At 41.3% G+C, this 19,526-nt stretch overlaps 1 protein-coding gene across 11 annotated transcripts in view; it reads right to left on the reverse strand.

Moving 5' to 3' along the window:
* celf4 (CUGBP, Elav-like family member 4) overlaps window positions 1-19,526 on the reverse strand; it is a 90,054-nt gene that overhangs the window by 11,807 nt on the left and 58,721 nt on the right. For 9 of the 11 annotated variants that reach the window (XM_087840623.1, XM_087840624.1, XM_087840626.1 and 6 more), the window contains exons 3-7: window positions 11,324-11,372; window positions 4,120-4,248; window positions 3,074-3,153; window positions 812-952; window positions 319-457 (exon numbers count right to left, since the gene is read on the reverse strand). In XM_087840623.1, coding sequence (XP_087696749.1) covers window positions 319-457; window positions 812-952; window positions 3,074-3,153; window positions 4,120-4,248; window positions 11,324-11,372 — 538 coding nt within the window. The remainder of the gene's footprint in view (window positions 1-318; window positions 458-811; window positions 953-3,073; window positions 3,154-4,119; window positions 4,249-11,323; window positions 11,373-19,526) is intronic. The other 2 variants (XM_087840628.1, XM_087840621.1) reach the window with 1 other exon arrangement.

Below are 19,526 nucleotides of genomic sequence, written 5' to 3' on the forward strand. Positions count from 1 at the left end.
TTTTATTGATTTATTTTATGTTGTATGTACTTAACCTTAAGATGACCTTTATGACCTGTAAAGACTTTTATGAGCACTCAGTAGCACTGAGTGCTCATAAAAGTCAAAAGTCTCATGTGCACAGATGGAAGGTTTAGGGTTTCAGATTTGGGTTCTTGGCTTCCAGTGACACCAGATTGTCTGCTGTCAGCTCCCCTCGGGAACATTAATGCTAGCTTGTGCTCATGTATATTTATGTATAGAAGTATGCACTGTGGTAGATGCACTTTCTGAAAAAACTCTGATAGGTACTTTAACAATTGACCTTAAACCAGTTACCTGACGTGGGAGTCAGCGGTGCTCCGGGGAGGCCATTGATGGTGGCCATGTGCTGCATCTGGGCAGCAGCAAAGGCTGCCATTGGACTGAGGTAGCCTCCTTGGCCTACAGATGCCATCAGTGCTGCTTGCTGCTGCACCTTCAGGTGGTGAAGAAGAAGGGAAAGCAGAAAGTAATAAAAGTAAAGACCTGTGAGTCTGAGTTAAGCAAAGCAAGACAGAAAAAAAGCATAAGAAGTAGAGCTATAGCAGAAATGCTGCTACAGAGATGGGAAACAGCATATTAGGAGGTGAAAACCATGTATTAAACTTTATAGAACGTCTATCCTTTAATTATGTTTTTTTTAAAATTAACATTTGACTTGATGACTTCTGCTTCTTCTTTTGCCTTTTCAAATTTAAATTTGAGCTAAGCTCGAGCGCTCTGTTTAATCTCTGCGGCTCACTGAATAAATAACTGTGGATAAAAAAAGGAGTTCTGTGGGGCATCTTGCCTGAGCGTAGGCTCCATAGGCTCCAAACTGCAGGGCCATAGGGTTGAAGATGCCCATCTGACCAGCCATCTGCTGCATGCGGCGTATGGTGCGCTCCTTATCCGTGTCGGCGAACTTTACCACCAGACTGGATGAGGCCCCCTGTGCACCCACCCATCCACCCACCCACACACATACACACACACACACACACACACACACACACACACGCCAGGAAGTACATGTTAATGTGGTTCGATAGACGTCTGACATAAGCTTGCATTAGCACACATACACAGATACTGTTTTAAATCTCCGGCCAAGGCAATGGCCCCCAGAGCTTTAACTGGTGCCCATTTTCCCCAAAAAGTCCTGATGGGTTATATCTAAAAGGGACATTCCATGTTAAGTCAACCTTACATTCTCATGTAATTTTTAAATTTTTTTTTCATAATTTCCTGTTGCGAGGCTTCCGTTATGAATATATTCCAATTATTAGAGCAATTTAAATATTTATGAAAAAAGTGCCACTTTTACAGAAGGGCAAAATTGTACTTTTTTTGCCTAAATCACAACTCACAAGTTGAGTGGTTTCACAAAGCTGCTTAGCAATACTCCACCATTGTGCTTGTGGGAACAGCTGGATACTTTGTGTGGAATCTGGTAGATTTGGGAGTATTCTATGGGATTTTTGTCAGATACAGCAACAAACACAAAACAACAAAAAAGCAAAACATCAAGACAGATCTTGACTATTTTCCCCTGAAACCTGTAAAAAATATTACCAGTGCTAGTGAACACATCGCTATGCACTCTGAATTTGGCTCATGTAAACAAATTCTTTTTCATAGCTCTTAGTTTTGACTGTCCAATCCAACAAACGTTTTCATCAGTGGCAGGCAATGTGAGCTCACTCTCATTGCACTGTAAGCTATAGAGATATAACAGGTACAATGAATAAAATATGAACAATGTGAAAATGTAATTGGTGCTTCAGATAAAGTCAGAAATGCCTGTTGGACTCCTTTAATGAGCCACTCTTCAAACTTTTACTGCCAGCCCATTGCAGGTTGTAGGTACTATTGTAGCTGATGTAATGCAGCACAGTAAGCTGCAATGTAAAATATCTTCCTAGTGTACGAAACACCACAGATGGAAATTACCCATATAAATACACCGCATCCATGAAGAATGTTTAAGATTTCAGATGCTAATAAGATCCAAATGGTTTATTCGAGGGCTACATGCCTTAGTTTGTTTGTTTTGCTTGCACTGGAGGTTCAAGGTAGCGTACTGACCAGAGGATGTGTACACTGTCGACATCAGGGGATGGATACGGTCAGTAACAATACTCAAGAGGGCTCTGGCATTTAAACAATGCTCAGTTTGTACTAAGGGACCCAAAGCGTGCCGAGAAATTGAGCCTGTGTGATTTATAGCCTCAGTTTTCTATTCTTAGCTGACAGGAGTGGCACCTGGTGTGGTCTTCTGCTGCTGCTGTAGACCCACCTGCTTTGCGGTTCAACATGTTCTGCATTCAGAGATGCTCTCTTATTTGAGTTACTGTTGTCTTTTCAGCTCGTAGCACTCTGGCCATTTCCCCTTAACCTCTGACATCAGTACTGGATATTTTCCCTTTTTCCAGATCATTCTCTTTAAACTCTAGAGATGATTGTGCTGGAAAATCCCAGCAGATCAGCAGTTTCTTCAAAGTTCAAAGTAATTGATAATTATTTAAATGTGCTGCCTTTGTAAATTTAGTGAAAAATGTAACTACATCTGTCCCAGGTTGGACTTTTTTTTTTTAAATATGTGAATGTTGGAGCAGTTTTTTACCAGCTATTTCTTTTTAAACAGCAGAGCAGGATGACAGATAAAAACTGCTGCAAAAAAACAAAAATAACAACTGTGCCTACCAAAATTATAGGTACATTTCCCAGTAGTCCTAATCCACTGACTATAATTTAAGCAAATATTGTGCATACGATCACCTCTTCTTTAGAGGACGCTGTAACTTGAAAAATATTTCCTCTATGGGTCCAATATTTGAGAAATCTCATGACATAAATTCATAGATTCATCTTTCAACCCAGGAAAAAAAAAGTGTAAAAAATGGCTCAACTGAGATGGAAAGATCGAATAGCCCTAAGGACAAATTTCCTCACTGGGACTGATAAACTCCAGCCTGAGTTAAATTTATAAGGAATATAAGCAGTATTTGAGTCATCTCTCTGTGTGACTCACCTCTCTCACACACCTACATGCACGCACGCAGTTACTCACAGGCATTGTCTGGCTCCCGTGTAGTGCACCGATGGCTGCCTGAGCTTCAGCATGAGAGGAGTATTTTACAAACGCACAGCCTTAAAGAGAACGAGAGAGAGGAGAACCTGAGTAAGGGGATAATGAGATCGTGAGAACAAAGGGAAAAAAAGTTTCCTGAGAAGTATATCATACAGTATCACAACAAAGCATTTATAGTAACAATACAACAAGCAGACAGTCCCCCCCCCTTCCTTTTTTTCCCACCTGGGATAAATTTTCTACAGTAACAAATATTTAGTGAAGAAAGCCTCCTTTGCTGCGGATTGCTACATCAATGTTGATCGAAGCTCAGCAGACTAAATGTGCCAATCTGGCATCATTAACGACTTCGAGGATCCTCAGATAGCGCTCAAAACGCTACAGCATTTTGGTGTCGCTTACTATTGACAAGCGCCGTTGATAAATTTGAGTGATCAAGTTCTCAGTAATTATTGAGCTAAAGCTCACTTAGCTGAGTAAGCTGGCTGATGAAGCCTTGTTAATGGAGCTTCACGGAGGAATCAGAATGATCAAGCCCACTGTAATCATCAGGCTTAGTTATCATCGAGTTTCATTGATTAGCTGCTAAGCCCACTGATGAACTTCATGCGGTGAACTTGTGTAGCACTCTGACAACATTTAAAAAGGGGCATTTTTCTGGCATGACATGAAGCCCGACGGTTAATAAGGAGGGTGACTTATTTTTTTTTTCTTTATCAGAGCCTTGTAGGTTGACTCACGAGGTTAATGGGGTTCATCTGTAAAGAGCTGCTGGTTTGTATCTCTCGTCCCTTTGGGCGAAAGCTTTCAAATGGCATTTACTGTTGAAATTTACTGAATCTCCGGTATTCTTATGTAACGACTCCTCTGATGATTGTGAAATAGCCCGCTTTGACATCACTCAGCGCGGAGTGTTTTAAGAAGAACTTTGCAAAGTCACCAACTTTGAAAGGCCAAATCATTTCTGTGCAGTAGCCTGTGAAAAAAGTCTGCCGGCTCAAAGTCATAAACAGCTATAAACTCACCTTTGCTGTTTCCGTCGGGACCTCTGAGGATGGTGCATTCCTCGATGCTGCCGAAGGACTCGAAAAGGCGCCGCACATCATCTTCTGACTGTTGCTTGTTGAGCATGCCCACAAAAAGCTTTCTGTCTTCTAAAAGGAAAAAGGAATAGGTCACGATCAGGAGATCAGGAGATCAGGAGATGCTTTTTGGTATTCTACAAAGAGACGTGCTGTGTCGCTTAGACAGAGGCATTTTCGCTCAGCCTTAGATACACAACCACCATGTCAAATATCAGAAGTTTTGTGATACAGTCGATTGCAACAATTTTCAAACTTGAAAATCTGTTTGATTAATTTTCATTAGAAATTCAACTTTATTTGTGTTAAAAACAACTGAGTTGAAGCTATACGCCAAAAAGAGAAAGTTATAGTAGAATAACGGTTCACAAAAAGTTCATAATGCTGGAAAAAATAATTATGTAATGTAATCTAATGCTGCAGTCCTAGTGTATTTCTAATTCAATGCTGTTCCTGAGCTGAAAGTCTGTAATGTGCATTTTAAATGGACTAGCTGGTTGGTGTATTATGTTATTATTTAGTATGCAGTCTATTTGAGGTGCACAGCTGTTTCTGCATATTCACTTTAAAATGTATTAATACTGTTTACTGTTTAACCAGCTGCCCATTGCATATTTGCAGGGCACCATAATCAAGGCAAGGAAGCCCTTTTCTGTGGAGTCTCTGTCCTTTGGGAATAGGACTACCCCATGGCACAGTATGTCTGATGCTAACAACAATGCTCTCTCTCGTCACATTCAGTGCAGCTTGCGTGACACATGCTGTGTCTGTGGTAAATGTTTGCCACTGTATAAGTTGGCTATGCTGCTGGTTTCACGCGTCACGGCCCCTCTGCAACCTCAACTCCTTATGCAGCGGTAGTGCGAGAGTTTCTGTTGCCCTGGATTTAATTGCTAATTGTCTATACCTGACAAGGTGTGGCAGGGACACCAGACACTGTCATGCTCTCTCTTGGGTGTTGGTGTCGTTTTTAGCTAAAACTATTTAGTAAATTCAAATAAAGCCCATGTTTCTAAAAAAAAAAAAAAAGCAGTGTGGAGTCAATCTCCGATTTATGTTGGAGCTTATGAGCCAGGTCATAAAAGATGCCAAGGAAAGATGTTCTCCAAGTTTTATGAACGCTGTTGCTAGGTAATATTTTCCCTACATTTATACTGAGAAAATAAGCTATTTTCTGCTCGGTATCTTTTTTTATATTTCTGGACTTCATCTGTTTCATCTTGCTTTGCACCACCTTGACAAAAACAGGTAGTGCAAATAACACTAAACAGAATATGGAGTATTAATAGCTATGATGTTATGTAGAAGATGTCTTTGTAGAGAGATCATCTTCTTCTTCTTTTGGCTGTTCCTTTTAGGGGTCACCAAAGCAGATCCTCTACCTCCATCTCATCCTATCCCTAGCATCCTCCTGTGCCACACCAACCCACTTCACGTCCTCCTTCACCATATGAACCTCATCTGAGGTCTTCCTCTTTTCCTCCTGCCTGGCAGCTTCATCTTCAACATCCCTTATGTTGCGATGATGAGATATTTGACTAAAGTTACCTTCATATAATATCACTTCGTACCTCAAGACGGGATAGTGAGTCAGTGTAGCAGCAATTCCCTCACTCAAGCGTGAGAAGAAGTAGAGCTGCCCAGAGATTTGGTGGGTTTTTTTAAATTTCATTCAGCAGGAAAAACAGTCAGGGAATGAAACTGTAAACATAACTCTGGCAGAGTGACTGTTGAGAGAAGATTAACAGGAGTTACCAAGCGAGCTGGCCAGCTAGTCCAGCTTATGCTTCCTCTCACACTGCCCAGGCCACCAGTATTAAGAGATGATGGGGACTTGTAATGAGCAACGGGCGTACAGCAGATCATCACGGAGGCTGGTTGCAGAGCTTTTATGGTTTTCTGTTTTCTCATTACTTGTTTTTGTTTTCAATTCGGTTTAGTTTCACTTGGTTTCCAGAATGGCTTTGCTTTAGTTTATTAGTTCATTAGTTGTAGTCTTTGTTAATTATTTTCATACAGACGGTATTTGTCAGGGGGAAGAATTGGAAAATAAAAGCATAGATGTTTTCATGCATAAATGCTTAGTTTCGGTAGTAAAGAGGGTCCGACGCAAGTTCAGAAAATCATTTCAGCTAGTCTTGTTTTATTTTTGTTTCTGGTTGAGTCACACACAGTTTTAGTTAAATGCTAAATAAAACTAAATTCATAATAACTTTGGTTAGTTTTTGAATGATTTCTATGCTGTAGCAATGTCTCACAAAGGCAAACCAGCACTGCTGAGACATCCATATGACATGGAAATAAAAGAAAGCAATACGAAGCACCATTCAGGATTCTGAGCAGTCACTGCTTTCTACTGTGAAGCAACAGTGGTCTCTTCTAGAGCGAGGTATTTGTGGCAAATTAAATGGTTTTGTTCATTTATTTATGACTGCCTCCTGCACCCCATCCACCAGGAGTCATACTCTCCATTGTGGAAGGAAATTTCACCAAGTCCCTCGGTCCTCCCGAGGATTCCACAACATGTCGTAGTTTTCAAACCAGAATATGAATGATCTGAAAAATCGACCATGTTGAATGTTATTTGTGCAGATTCTACAGAAAATAAGCCACCAAGTGATAATCATCTTGTATTAAATGTTATGTGTAAATAAATGTGAATGCATAATGTGTGGTGAGACAACATCCTGTACGCAGCATCCTAGTAGCTGTTTCATCAGATGTTTTTGTCAGATATGAAATGGCACGACAAGATAGAAACTCACAATGACAGTGTGACAATGCATGGGTCTTGCTTGTCACATCAGTCTGACATTTTTTTCCCCCCATTGAATCAGTCATTTAAAATTACAACCTATAGGCAAGGAAGTGCGCCTGTCACAGGTGTCAGATATGAGAGAAGGCAGCTGTGTGGGTGTGCCTTTCCTCAGGTCAGAACATGATTAAAATTTAACTAAGGTCAGTTCCCTAGTCTTGCCAGTGAACTTTTCCTTTTTTTCCACTTCCCCCCCAAAGAACAACATATGTATTGTCATTATTATTATACAGAAGTAGGAAGTAATATGCATAAGTCAAAGATTATGCTGAATCCAGGAGACAGCTGTATGAATGTGGGAGGCTATGCGCATATTTTTCCCATGGCTAAAGAAAAGCTTTGCTAAGACCTTCGAAGCAGCATACCTACTTTCTGTATAAGGTTACAGCAGGTAAAGCGTCAGGAAAAATACTTTATCATTTCTCACGGCCAACACCTAATGCATTTATGGGTCTAATTCTCATTTATGAGCACGTAGCAATAATCCATTTGCATATATTAACTGCTGGCCTCTTTGGCAAAAAGCCTCCACCATATTTATGCCCAAAATGACGTGAAGTAACTTGATTACATGTAAATCTTACACGTAATTTTGGTACAAAACATTAAATTTAATGCAACTGGTGAAATTAAATGTATTTGATTGGTATACACTGAGTTTATACTAAACTATGTTTTTTAATGATTAGTTTGAATTTGAGTTAAAAACATTTGATTTTATATATTTCAGTTGCATTTTACTCAAAATTATTGTGTCATGTTAATGAGGGCCAGCACTCTTTTTTTTTTAGTGAAGTAACTCATAATTAAAACCTAATTTCTTTCTTTTTCACTGCAATTTTTTTTTCACATATAAACTTACAGGCTGTCAAATACATTGTAGAACGTTATAATCAGATACAAATCGGTCATTCAGGGTCTCTAATAAAATATGGACAGACCAAGGCATCAGTTCATTAGTGTCAGCACATGACGGCGTTAGTCGAGTCACTCAATGAGTGGTCGAGGAGAATTGTGAAGCTGAGAGCGAAAGTGTGCTGGAAGCGAAAGCAGCAGATGTGTCGATGTGCACGGCTGTCATCAGTTCCCGCATCGCATAGAATCTGAGCTTTGTGGAAAAAAGGGGATGTATACGTTCGGAAACTAATGAGCCTCAGTGCAATTGAAGCTCTGAATGTGCTCTGCAAATTAATGTGTGTCTAGGTGTGGGTGTCCGCGGGCGCCCGTGTGTGCGTGCATGCGTGTTGAGGGTCCGTTCCCCGCTGCTTGTGCCTGACAGGGTGTCCTTGCCAAGTCAACAAGACTAATCTGCGCTCTGGCCTTGCACCGGGGGAGGGGGCAGGGTGGGATGGTGAGTGTTTACAAGAGTGTAGCGCATATCAGAGGTGGACACACATATGCACAGGCACGCACTCGCAAATCTTGAAATGTTTGCACCCCCACACCCTCCTCCTCCTCCTCACATCTTCTCAGACACATACACATTCATAGTACACACCTCAATGGTGGCCAACAATTCTCCAGGGAAGCCACCAATAAACATTACATCTTTCTTTGTGAAAGGACTTACACACACACGCACACACACTAATATTCAGCAAGAGAGCAAATCAATATACACCAGAGTCTCAATAACGATGTAAAGCCCTCTCTCTCTCTCTCTCTCTCACGCACACAGACAGTACATGACAGTGGCTCTCCCCGATCTTCCACTACAGTAATATTTAGTTGGCTCGAGTTGTACCAGGATACATAAAAAGTATTAGTTTCCAATTTCATTATTGATTTTTGCCACACTTAACAGTACTCCTTTTTTTTTTTTATCACTTGCGCAGACCCATCTTCACTAAATCAGTTTTCACACATGAACTCAGGGTCAGGGTAATCAGGTGTCCCCAGTTATCCTTTCTCACACACGTAGCGCACTGTAGCAGATGGCTTGCGTTATCTGCAGACTCAGTACTGGAAATACTGTTTGGTTTAGGTGAGGGAGATGTCTGACTAGAGCGAGCACAGAGCAGGATATAGGACACTCACTTGCTAGCTGTGAATTTGTTGGACAAAGCTGCTTTATTTCAAGATCAAGGCACATTAGTGCACCTGGTCATCAGGCGGTCTTTGTACTTGGAAGCTGGCAAGTTAAAGGTCTCTTAATGTCAGAACTGACTGTGTGTCACATTTGCATTCTCACGAAGCTCGATCAGAGAAGTTATGACCGAAAGTAGCTTCTCCTTATTTGTTAACAGTGGTGGAAAGCAACGTGCTTATTGAATCAAGTGCTTTACTTGAATCTCATTTACTTGAATATTTTTCAGTTTTTGCTATCTTATTGTTAAAGTAATTTAAAGATGAAATATTGTACTTCTTACTCCAGTGCATCTAGTTTTATTTTATTAGAAAGCCATAGTCTTCAAGTTTCAATCTTGCATTTAAACTTATGACAAGCATTTAAAATCCAGAGCATTAAATCAGTGGCTCGAAACCTGTTGGCTTCTGGCACTGTTACAATAAGAAGCGCCTAGTTGGTGATCCATGCCAGTTTTTTAGATGTGAAGTATTTGCTACTATTTTACCCTGAAAAGGTAAAATAATAGTAAGTACGGTGGTGCAGTGGTGCACTGCTGCCTCACACCAAGAAGATAGAAATCTGACCGAGATTTTTGTGTGAAGCTTGCATGTTCTCTCCGTGTGGGTTCTTTCTGGCAGCACTGGCTAGTACTTAGGTTAATTGGTGATTCCTAAATTGCCTGTAGGTGTCTCACTGTATTAGCCCTGTGACAGCAATCCGTCCAGGTTATACCCTGCCTCTCATCCTGTGGCAGCACCAAGTGCTGTAACATCTTGTATCAACACTGGTTTTAGCTGAGTAATATTACACTGAAATGTATGTAACTGGGTCATAAGGGGCTAGAAGGTACCACCAGTACACTTTAAAACCAGTATATAAAAATGCACAAATGTTAAGATTTTATTGATAAAAGGTTACGATTATGTTATCAATATAATTGTTTTTGCCTTGTTTTTTGGCATACACTTGTTTCTTTATTATTATCACCAGTTTCTGACCCCTTATTACCCCATTACACAAACATACTCAGCTAAAACCACTGTTGATAAAAGATGATACTTACTGGATACTGGAAATAGATTTGGTATTTAAGTGGTAATAACTTGCTATCTCCATATTATTACCTTCTTATTCCTTCCCTTTTACCCCATTATTACCACATCGTTGCTGAGCTGTAACAGAAAGTGCAACTGAAAGATGATTTATTCCTCCAACAGTGCAATTTAACACTCTGGCACTATATTATATTGCTTTGCTTTCCTGTGTGAAAATGTGGGATCAAGAAGTAAAGAAATTTCCTGGAAAACCAGCAGTGTAGGGAACTAGATAAGAGGCAGGCCTTGCCTTCACTTTCCTCATTCTCAGTGTTGCCTCTTTTCTCCCCCTTTCCATCAATCATTCTCAGAGAACCAAGAAACTAAACAGAAGAGGAAGTTGCAGTTTCCTTGCAGTTTTATTTATTTATTTTTTTGTACAAACTAACACCTCTCTCAGTCTGTAGACATCCACTGCTTATCAACCTTATCAACTAACTCCTTGCATGCTCCATTTCTTCTCCCTCCCCCCCCCCCCCTCCCCCCCCCCCCCCCCACCCCCACCCTTTCCATCTTTCTTGTGCCTGGAGAATCACTCTGGTGCCTGTTATATTAAAAACTGAAAACTTTGAAAGACTTCAGCCAAAATTGGTCAGACTGCATCAATCTTGTCTTGTACAGTCCATTGATTGATGTCAGGAGCAGGTCACTACTTGTCTAGACATAGAAAATTCGCTTTAAGCGGCCTTAGCTGTCAATATGGCGCGCTGCACACAAAATACCAGACTGGAATTCACTTTCAGTCACACAGACCTGTCATTTACATTTTCAGTTCATTTGGCTGACACAAGCTTGTGACATTAGTCAAATTGGGTTTGCTTTGTTTGCCTTGGTGTTTGACAAACAAAGTGACCTGTTTCCCCCTCGAAAATGACAGGTCATGCGTATCTCCGTGTATGCATACGCGTTTGTACATGCATCAGTGCATATGATGAGACTCAAGGAAAGGAGCTAGAGGCTACACTGGCCAGGAAGAGCGCCGTTTACATAATGTGTTCTGAAAACTGGAGGGTCTGGCTGGGCCGCGCTGTCAGCCCGCGTCGAGGTACGGGGCATCGTTTAATAGGACAGATAATGGTGAGGCTGATACGCGCAGGCAACATGCTTGAAGGGCTAGAACAAAGAATGGAAGTGGAGGGAAAAAAGGCAACAAAGAGGGGCGTACAGTACCTCCTCGACTCTCACTGTCTGCTGGCTTCACCTGGATCGGTCTGTTCATCTGTGACATAGAAAGAAGAAAGCAGGAGACAAAGAACCCAGTTAGCATCATGTAATGGCATATGCTTTTACCCCCCGCCCCCGACCTCCTCCCCCCCCCCCCCCCCTCCTAAAAAAAAAACTTTTTTAGAATCACTCAGCCGAAATTGAGGGTAAAATGTATTGAAAATCTCCAAAGCTGCAGCACTTACAGCCATTGGGGGAATAGCTGGTTGGGAATATGGGTTGGAAATATTATTTGATCTGAGATGAAAGGAGAGAGAAGGGTTGGAAAGGGGGATAAGCAGAGGGATGAAGGGAAAGATAGAAAGAGGGGATGATAGAGGAAAGGTAACACCGGGTCAGCAGAGCTACTGCGAATGTGTCTGTCTCTAGAGGTTTGATGTGGCACCACAATATTATCAGTGTGGGCTTTGTGTTTTTATGTGGATACATATGCACGTACAGCGCAGCCAACACATACAGTACATACTGTACAGTGAGACTCTATCTTACAATGGGTTTTCAGACTCCTAAGCCTCATTGCAAATTGTTCTTGCACAGTCTTCTTTTAGCCTCACACACCAGTACACACACGTGCCCGCGCGCGCGCGCGCGCGCACACACACACACACACACACACACACACACACACACACACACACACACACACACACACACACACACACGCTGTCCCCCACTGAGACCTTTCCACACTGTGTCCGCCGAGGCCCTCCTTTCATTTCACTCCTGCCTGTCAAAATTTTCCTCTCCGCCTCGCCACCCTGCTAAACGCTCGCCACCAATCAATTTTTAATAATGCCAATCGCTATGCTGCCAGGAGGAATAGAAGGGAAGGGGGAGAGGAAAGGAGAAGAGATCAGAAGAGAGGAGAAGAAAAGGAGAGGAGAGGAGAAGGTGGGGAATGTGAAGGATGAAAGGGAGAAGGGAAAGGTCAAGGTTCTGTGTGATGCAGAATCAGTGTTTTGCAAAATGTCATTAAAATCTTTTCTTTTGAATTTGCTGATATAGTCATCACCCTTATGAATCTGCAAGCTTTCAAATGATTCCCCAAAAGGCAAAAAACTTTGAGCACGAGGACACGAGGACGCGGCGCAAACACAATTAATGCTCGGACCTTCACCCTTTTCTGGCACTTTTCAGCTGCTAATATTAAATCACATCATTCCCCACAACACTTCAGTTACCCATTCCCTCATCTCCCTCGTCTCCTCCCTCTCTTTGACAGCCAAGAACCCTGCTAATGTTTTTAATGTGCTGTGATGCATTATTTATCAGACTGGCTGTTGATATGGAAAAAGGACGAGAGGGGATAAAGAAAATGGGGAATGGAAAAAAAAAAATGAGTAAAAAGCGAGAGTACAGTCTTGTGAAAAAAAGTTTTCCCAAGACTTCACAGGACTCTGTGCAATCCTGTGCAAAACTAAGTACACCCAGTCACAAACTGCTAATCAATTGACCAACAAAGTATAAGCACCTCTAAAATGCCACAATCCTCCCTGGAGTTGCTGGCTCAGCAAATTCAAACCAGGGTCAGATTATGCACCAAGAGCTACATTTCAGGCTCTACAGACCTCAGAAACATGATGCTAAAATGAACAAGTATGGCCTGTTGGAAGGGCTACCTTTCTATAAAGGACATGCCCAGTACAGCTAAGGTTTGCAAAGCTGCAACCGAACAAACCACAAGACTTCTGGAATAATGTCCTTTGGACAGACAAGACTGAAGTTGAGATGTTGGGTAATGCGCAGTGCAACGCTTTGCAAAAACCAATCACAGCATGTCAGCGCAAACACCTCACACCAACTGTCAAGCACGAGGAGAGGTCATGATGTGGCCTTGTTCCAAAAACACAGGACTTGGATACTTTGCAGTCACTGAGTCGACCACGAACGCCTCTGCATACCAGAATATTTTAGAGTCAAATGTGAGGCCATCTATCCAACAGCTAAAGATTGGCCGAAAATGGGGCATGCAACGGGACAATAATTTCAAACACAGCAACAGTCTCCAACATAATGGCTGAAAAAGAAAAGAAAGGTGTTGCAATGGTCCAGACCTCAACCTGATTGAAATGCTCTGGCGGGACCTTAAGAGAGGTCTCCACAATGATGTGAGAGATTGATAAATTCATGGAGAAAACAATTACTCAAAAGTATTGCTGCTAAATGTGGCTCTGCCAGTTACTCATCAGGGTGTACTTAGTTTTTTTTTTTTTTTACACGATTGCATGGATCGCTGTGAAAACTTTATTTTCACATGACCGTATGTGAATCAAAAAAGTGTTAGGTAAACAACTGATCGCAGGAAAGGTGAGATCACACTGGGTGAGAAAAGTAAAAAAACTAAATGAAAAAAGTGAAAAAAGGGTGGCGATGGAAGGAATAAATGTAGTGATAAAAAAGGGAAGTGGGATAGGGAAGAAGAGTAGGGGGAGAGGGAATTAGGAAAACAGGACATAGGGGAAGAAGAAGATATGGATCAGAGTATGGGACAGCGTCAGCTCAATGCTCCCGAGGGGGTCGGGGTGGGGGTAAAAGCCTGCATACATATGAGCACTTTTACTATGATTCATACAAATACTTTGACCTCAATCTTATCTAATTGTGTTCTACCTCAACTAGTTCTTTATGCAAGTGTCAGCATTAACCTGCATGTTATATGATAACACTGACCCACTGAGATTTTATTTAATTACGCAGGTCTTTATTTAAGTCTTCTCTTGGAGTTTAGAGAAGCTACAAAAAACTATTTGGGGATGGCGATGGCAATAATATACAGTATGTGATATATACTCTTATATGTAATAACATATAAAAAGGCTAGATTTTATTAAAACAATAATTCCTCACTCTTAACGTGCAAAATCCCGTGAACCCGGATGAATTGGTGAATCCCTTAAATCATCATTGCCACTTGAGCGCCAGCACGCGAAATGTCTGCTCATAAATTTTTAGATACCGTTCAAAATAATGTTAAGTGGTTAAACCATTATTTTCTTTTTGTCACTGAGGGCTGAGTGCTGTTTCATGGGCTCTCTATCAGTGGTTTCCATTACTCCAGGCCCATAAACTGCTTCAAGGTCAGCTTTATCATCCTGCTCATAATAGGGTGAGTTAGCACCAGCCCACTGGACAACTGATCCCAAAACAGTTGTTAAACCCACACGCTGACTCGCACAGATAGCTCCCCTCGGATGTCTGTGGTGGTGCTAGCTAAAGCCAGATGGCAGCATTGAGCAGGAGAAGCTCTCTTTAGCCTAATACCAGTGAAAAATCTCATTTACACAAAAGAGGCTAAAATCCATACATGCATACATATATATACACACACACATGAAATAAGAGTAAGTGGCTAAGCTCACATGACTAGACATGGATGCTTATCCACACAAGTCTGGCGCGTACACAGAACATGCAACAGCACAAAATAGGCCTATGCATCCAAGCGTGCGTGGGTCGGGAGATAAATAAGTGTAGGTATGCACAAAAGATATGTAAATGTAGCTTTGTGAGTCAACATGTGCAGTGCCTAAATTGGCTCATCTCACAGCACGCACACCTAATACCCTGTTTGTAGATCGCTTTCTCTCCTCATCCTTGTAAGTGCGGTCGCCTGTTTTTCATTTCATATGCCAAAAAAAAGAAAAAAGAATCACACACACACACACACATGCTAAGCTCCATTCTTGCTGAAAGTCCACCTCAGCAGACTTGTGTTGAGAATGGCCTTGGTGTGTACCACATGATTGACAGCTCAAGAGGAACTGCAGCTACACAAATGCATGGGGGCACGCACACTCACACACATTCTTGCTACCACTCCTCTGTTGATTATGTAACTCAACGACAGTGCTCTGCCTCAGTGCTGCCATAGATTCCCTGTTAACTAGAAGCTGAGGGAATACATGGTCTGCATGCAGTCTGTGCTCTACCAAACTGGTGAGTCATTCTTCTGAATCAGTGTGGCATGGCTTGAATGTCTAGCAAGGCCCACAAGATTAGCTCCAAGCAGTGTGGGACTCAAGCTTTGCCTTATTGGATTCTCCTTTGAAATGGGACAAAACTGAAGTCCTTGATCTGAGTTTTGCTGCTTACAGTATTGATTTCACTGTGTGCAAAGCACAAAAATGAAGTTATAGCAACAATATTTTGATGACAACTCTACGGGATTTCTTTTCGCTGAATTTCTTTATAGTACCTTGTTATGTCAGATGCACTTCAAATACAGTTTATTACAAGTTGCTCAAGGCAATGCCAGCATCACAAGCCACACACACACACACACACACACAGACACACACACACACACACACAATAATGCATGCACACAGAGCTACATTACACACAACACTCGCAAGGACACGAAAGTCCACAGTCACTCACACTCCCATCACTCTGTGAAAAAGAATATTGAAAGTATGCTTTACGAAACTCGGGAGAGGAGGTAGGATTTTCTCATTTTCACCCTCGTCTAGCAGATGTGTTTTTGAGAGAGAGTAGAGCAGTGCAGGCCAGGTCATTTCATTATCACAGTGAGAAAGCACTCCATGAAACTCTCCCAGGGAAGCAAGGAAGGCTGCTCGTAATATTCCTCCCTTACTATTGTCAAAACTTGCTCTATTTTACATTTTACAGTCGAAGGCCTTTTTCTTATTACATTCCAATTGCTTTCGTTTTGTCTTTATCCCATTTGAATGCTGAGATGTTTGGGGTTCTTTTGCTCTCTGCTCATACATATAATTACTGGTTCTTAAGTGTGGTACACATAAAAGCATCTACAAAAAAAGAGAGAACTGCTCCAAATGTTAAAATTATCTGCAGGAGCAATGTCGCTGAGTGCAACTGTAACCAAATGCTGGTATTCATGTCAAATGAACCACTGGCACTCGACCTGGACCTGCTTTCCAAAGTATCTCAGCATGCATAACACTCATCTTGGGATGGAAACGCGCCAATGGAAACATTAGCTGAACAAATATGGTTATAACCCTGAGATGCGTTTTGGGAAACTGGGCTGTTGATGGCGAGAAAAATCCACTCTCAATGGCAAGATTAGCTTGACTAGAAACATTAAGCAGGTGTATATTAGATTTTACACGTGACCACAACCTATTTTAAAAGCAACAATTAAGATATGACATAAATTAAGCTTCTACAGTATATGATTTTCCCCCCTAAGTTACAAGAATGTTTTATAATGCCGAAACAAAATCTCCTGCATCACCGTTACAACTGCTTCAGGTGACCACTGAAACTGGCCTTTGCTTGCCACAGCATAAGATGTGTTCGTTACAAGCCATTCAGTCACAAACTGAACAGCTATATTTGCAAGTGCCTGAACTAATTTGTGCAACCAATGTTTTACCAGTGCCATGTAGCAGGATGAGCTGGACAATGTGTAAAGTAAATGTTAACAAATGCTTGAATTTAATAACTCCTAGAGATAACAGGAAGAACCACTATCAGAATTTTACTACAGCTGCTGTTAGAGGGATTTTAGGGCATGCCTCCCTTAAAGTTGTTTGAGTACATTAATATTTCAGGTGTGTCTTTAGTGCACATTCCTCTTCGGGTCATGCCAGGGCACCTTAGTTTGGTTAGGGTCAGGACTCTTACTTTTTCACCCCAAAACCAGATTTTCCTGTCTCTTCAGCCATTCTGTTGTTGAATTGTCTTGTGAGCTCTAGATCGGTGTAGCTTTTTATCAGTCAGCCTCTCCTAAGCTTTAGGTCACTGACTGCTGCCCTGACATTTTCCTATGTAACCTCAGCTTTTTCAAGTTTCTTTCTTTCTTTGTTTCTTTTTTATTGTTTTGAATTCAAGACTCTGAAGAAGGAAAGCAGCTGAAACAATGACGATCCCTCCACCATGCTTCACAGATGGGATGGCATTTTAGCGTTGGTGTGCAGTGCCTATTTTGTCATCTCAGCAGACAAGTTCCCTTTTCATATCTCCTTTACCCTACTGAAGGAAAACAAATATACGCTGTAATTCACAGTAATTTTTAAAATCATTCTTGTCTTCTTATCAGGAGTGTGGCACTTTTTCAAATCCTTCAGTCAGTATTTAGTCGTGTCAAACTAAATTCTTTTGTGGATCACAAAGTTACATATGGGACATTATTAAGCTCACTTGAACCATCACCTCTATGTAAAAGAAAAATCTGTGTGAACTAAAAAAAAAAATTGTTCTTCTAGATGTAAATTTGGCAGGAGTTTTTTTTTTTTTTTAAAAAACATGGTCACTGATTTCTTGAGTAAAATAAGCTACTTTCTATATGAGAGCCAATCTAAACTCAACTCATCCAGAATAACTACCTCAGAAGTAATATACAATGATATTAGTTTGGCAATTTCTCTCGGGGCTTCACAGCCTACAGAGGGGGGGCCATAAATTCTAACAGCAAAATGGTCACTACCTCCAGAGCAGATGTCAACAGCAATATATTCAAAAGTCTTAGGCAGCGAAACAGCAGAACAGGACCACCCTGCAAGGAGTCTTTGACATTAACCACTGCTCCACCTCCTTTAGATTTCTTGTCACTACAAAAGATCGTGTAATGCTCTTATAGGTATTTTGATATCTGAGACTCTGTTATCTAGCCGAGCTATGAATCAGGCAAAAATCTCAGGGTGGCATTTATGTATCAAGATGTTAACAAAGTCCACTTTAAAAAAAAAAGTGCTCCTAATATTTAAATGTAATAATCCAATGCTTTGACTTGACTTAAAATCAAGCCGGGATTTGAGTGGAGATAGTTGTAGTAAAGATGTGTCGTATCTCAGGAGGCTGCATGTTGATCTTTACAAGATCATACTAGACATTTGTCAGACACAATTCTGTTACCAACAAACAACAGCCACCATGATGTTCTACTAGTTCCTGAAATGCCAGAAATGCAGTGTGACTTGATGTTGCCCCAGGCTTCAGTTCTACCGGGGCACAAAAGCATGCCTTGCACCCTCAGTTGGAACTGAATAATAACAGAGGCGTATCACAGACAGGCGGGGGTATTACGGTAATGTATAGTTTTTGTTATTGCTCTTTAATTTGTTAAAAGCAGCTGCAGACAAATATAAATGGTTGTAATCTGTTTTTGGCAGGTACTTTTTTGGGTGTCCACACCCGAACTAATTTCAGATGGATCCTAAGTCATTTTGTACTGGAACCAGGCCTGCCTTGGTTTGACAAGAACCTTTAGGTCTATTCTATAGTAGTGTTGATAACAGCCTATAAATTGATGAATGTTTAAATCTCACTTGGCTTCCTCTCAGGTTTAATCTCCACTAATGTCTACACATCTCACTGAGTATTTCCCCCCAACCACCACTGTAGTTCTTCATTCTGACATACGGCCAAACATTAAACCTCTCTTTTGAAGTGAAACATATTGCAGCGAGATCAGGGTCTGTGTGTGAGGGTAAAGAGGGCTATAAAGCAAAACATCACAATCGCTTCCCTTTTGTTGCATTGTCTTCTTCTTTATCCCCTTTCATCTTTACAGACAAACGGAGATGGGCAATCTGTTTCGCGTCAGATCAAGAACGAGAAGAGAATTTCCTGACAACAGCACAGCCTGGCCCAGTTGTTTAGGGTGGGATTGAGTAGCATGCTGCAGTCAGCCGGAGTGGACAGGAACAAAATAAATATTAAGAGAGAGAGAGAAGGGGGGAAAAAAAGGCATCCAGATGAATTATGAATTACTGGCACAGACTGCACTTTATGTGGCTGTTGAACCGCAGCGCTAATGTGGCTAGTAGAACGACAACGTGGCTGCAGTGTGCACTATGGCCCCCCCAAAAAAGACTGATCAGTATTTCTTAATGTTCAAAATTCTATAAGATCACGAAGCAGCTCACTTTCTCTGAAGAATAATATACATGCACAGTGTTTGTAGGGCTAGGTTTTGAGCTGCAGCTGAAATAGGTTTAATGTCTGGTGGTGAAAGATGTATTTGAATGGCGGAAGTTAAATTCCCAAACGTCCCTTGCAAAATCATCCTAAACAAATTCAAATTTAATATAAAGCTGCCTCTCTATCTGAACTGAGAAATCCCTCTAAAGCCACTACATAAATGAAAAATACCGCCACCTTCTTCCCCCTGCCTGTTTCTATATGCTGCTGCTTGCTCTGTGGTGCTGCTGTCCCAGTA

This window comes from Neolamprologus brichardi, chromosome 5 (assembly GCF_056152115.1).
Source record: "Neolamprologus brichardi isolate AB-2024 chromosome 5, ASM5615211v1, whole genome shotgun sequence".
Classification (NCBI taxonomy): Eukaryota; Metazoa; Chordata; class Actinopteri; order Cichliformes; family Cichlidae; genus Neolamprologus; species Neolamprologus brichardi.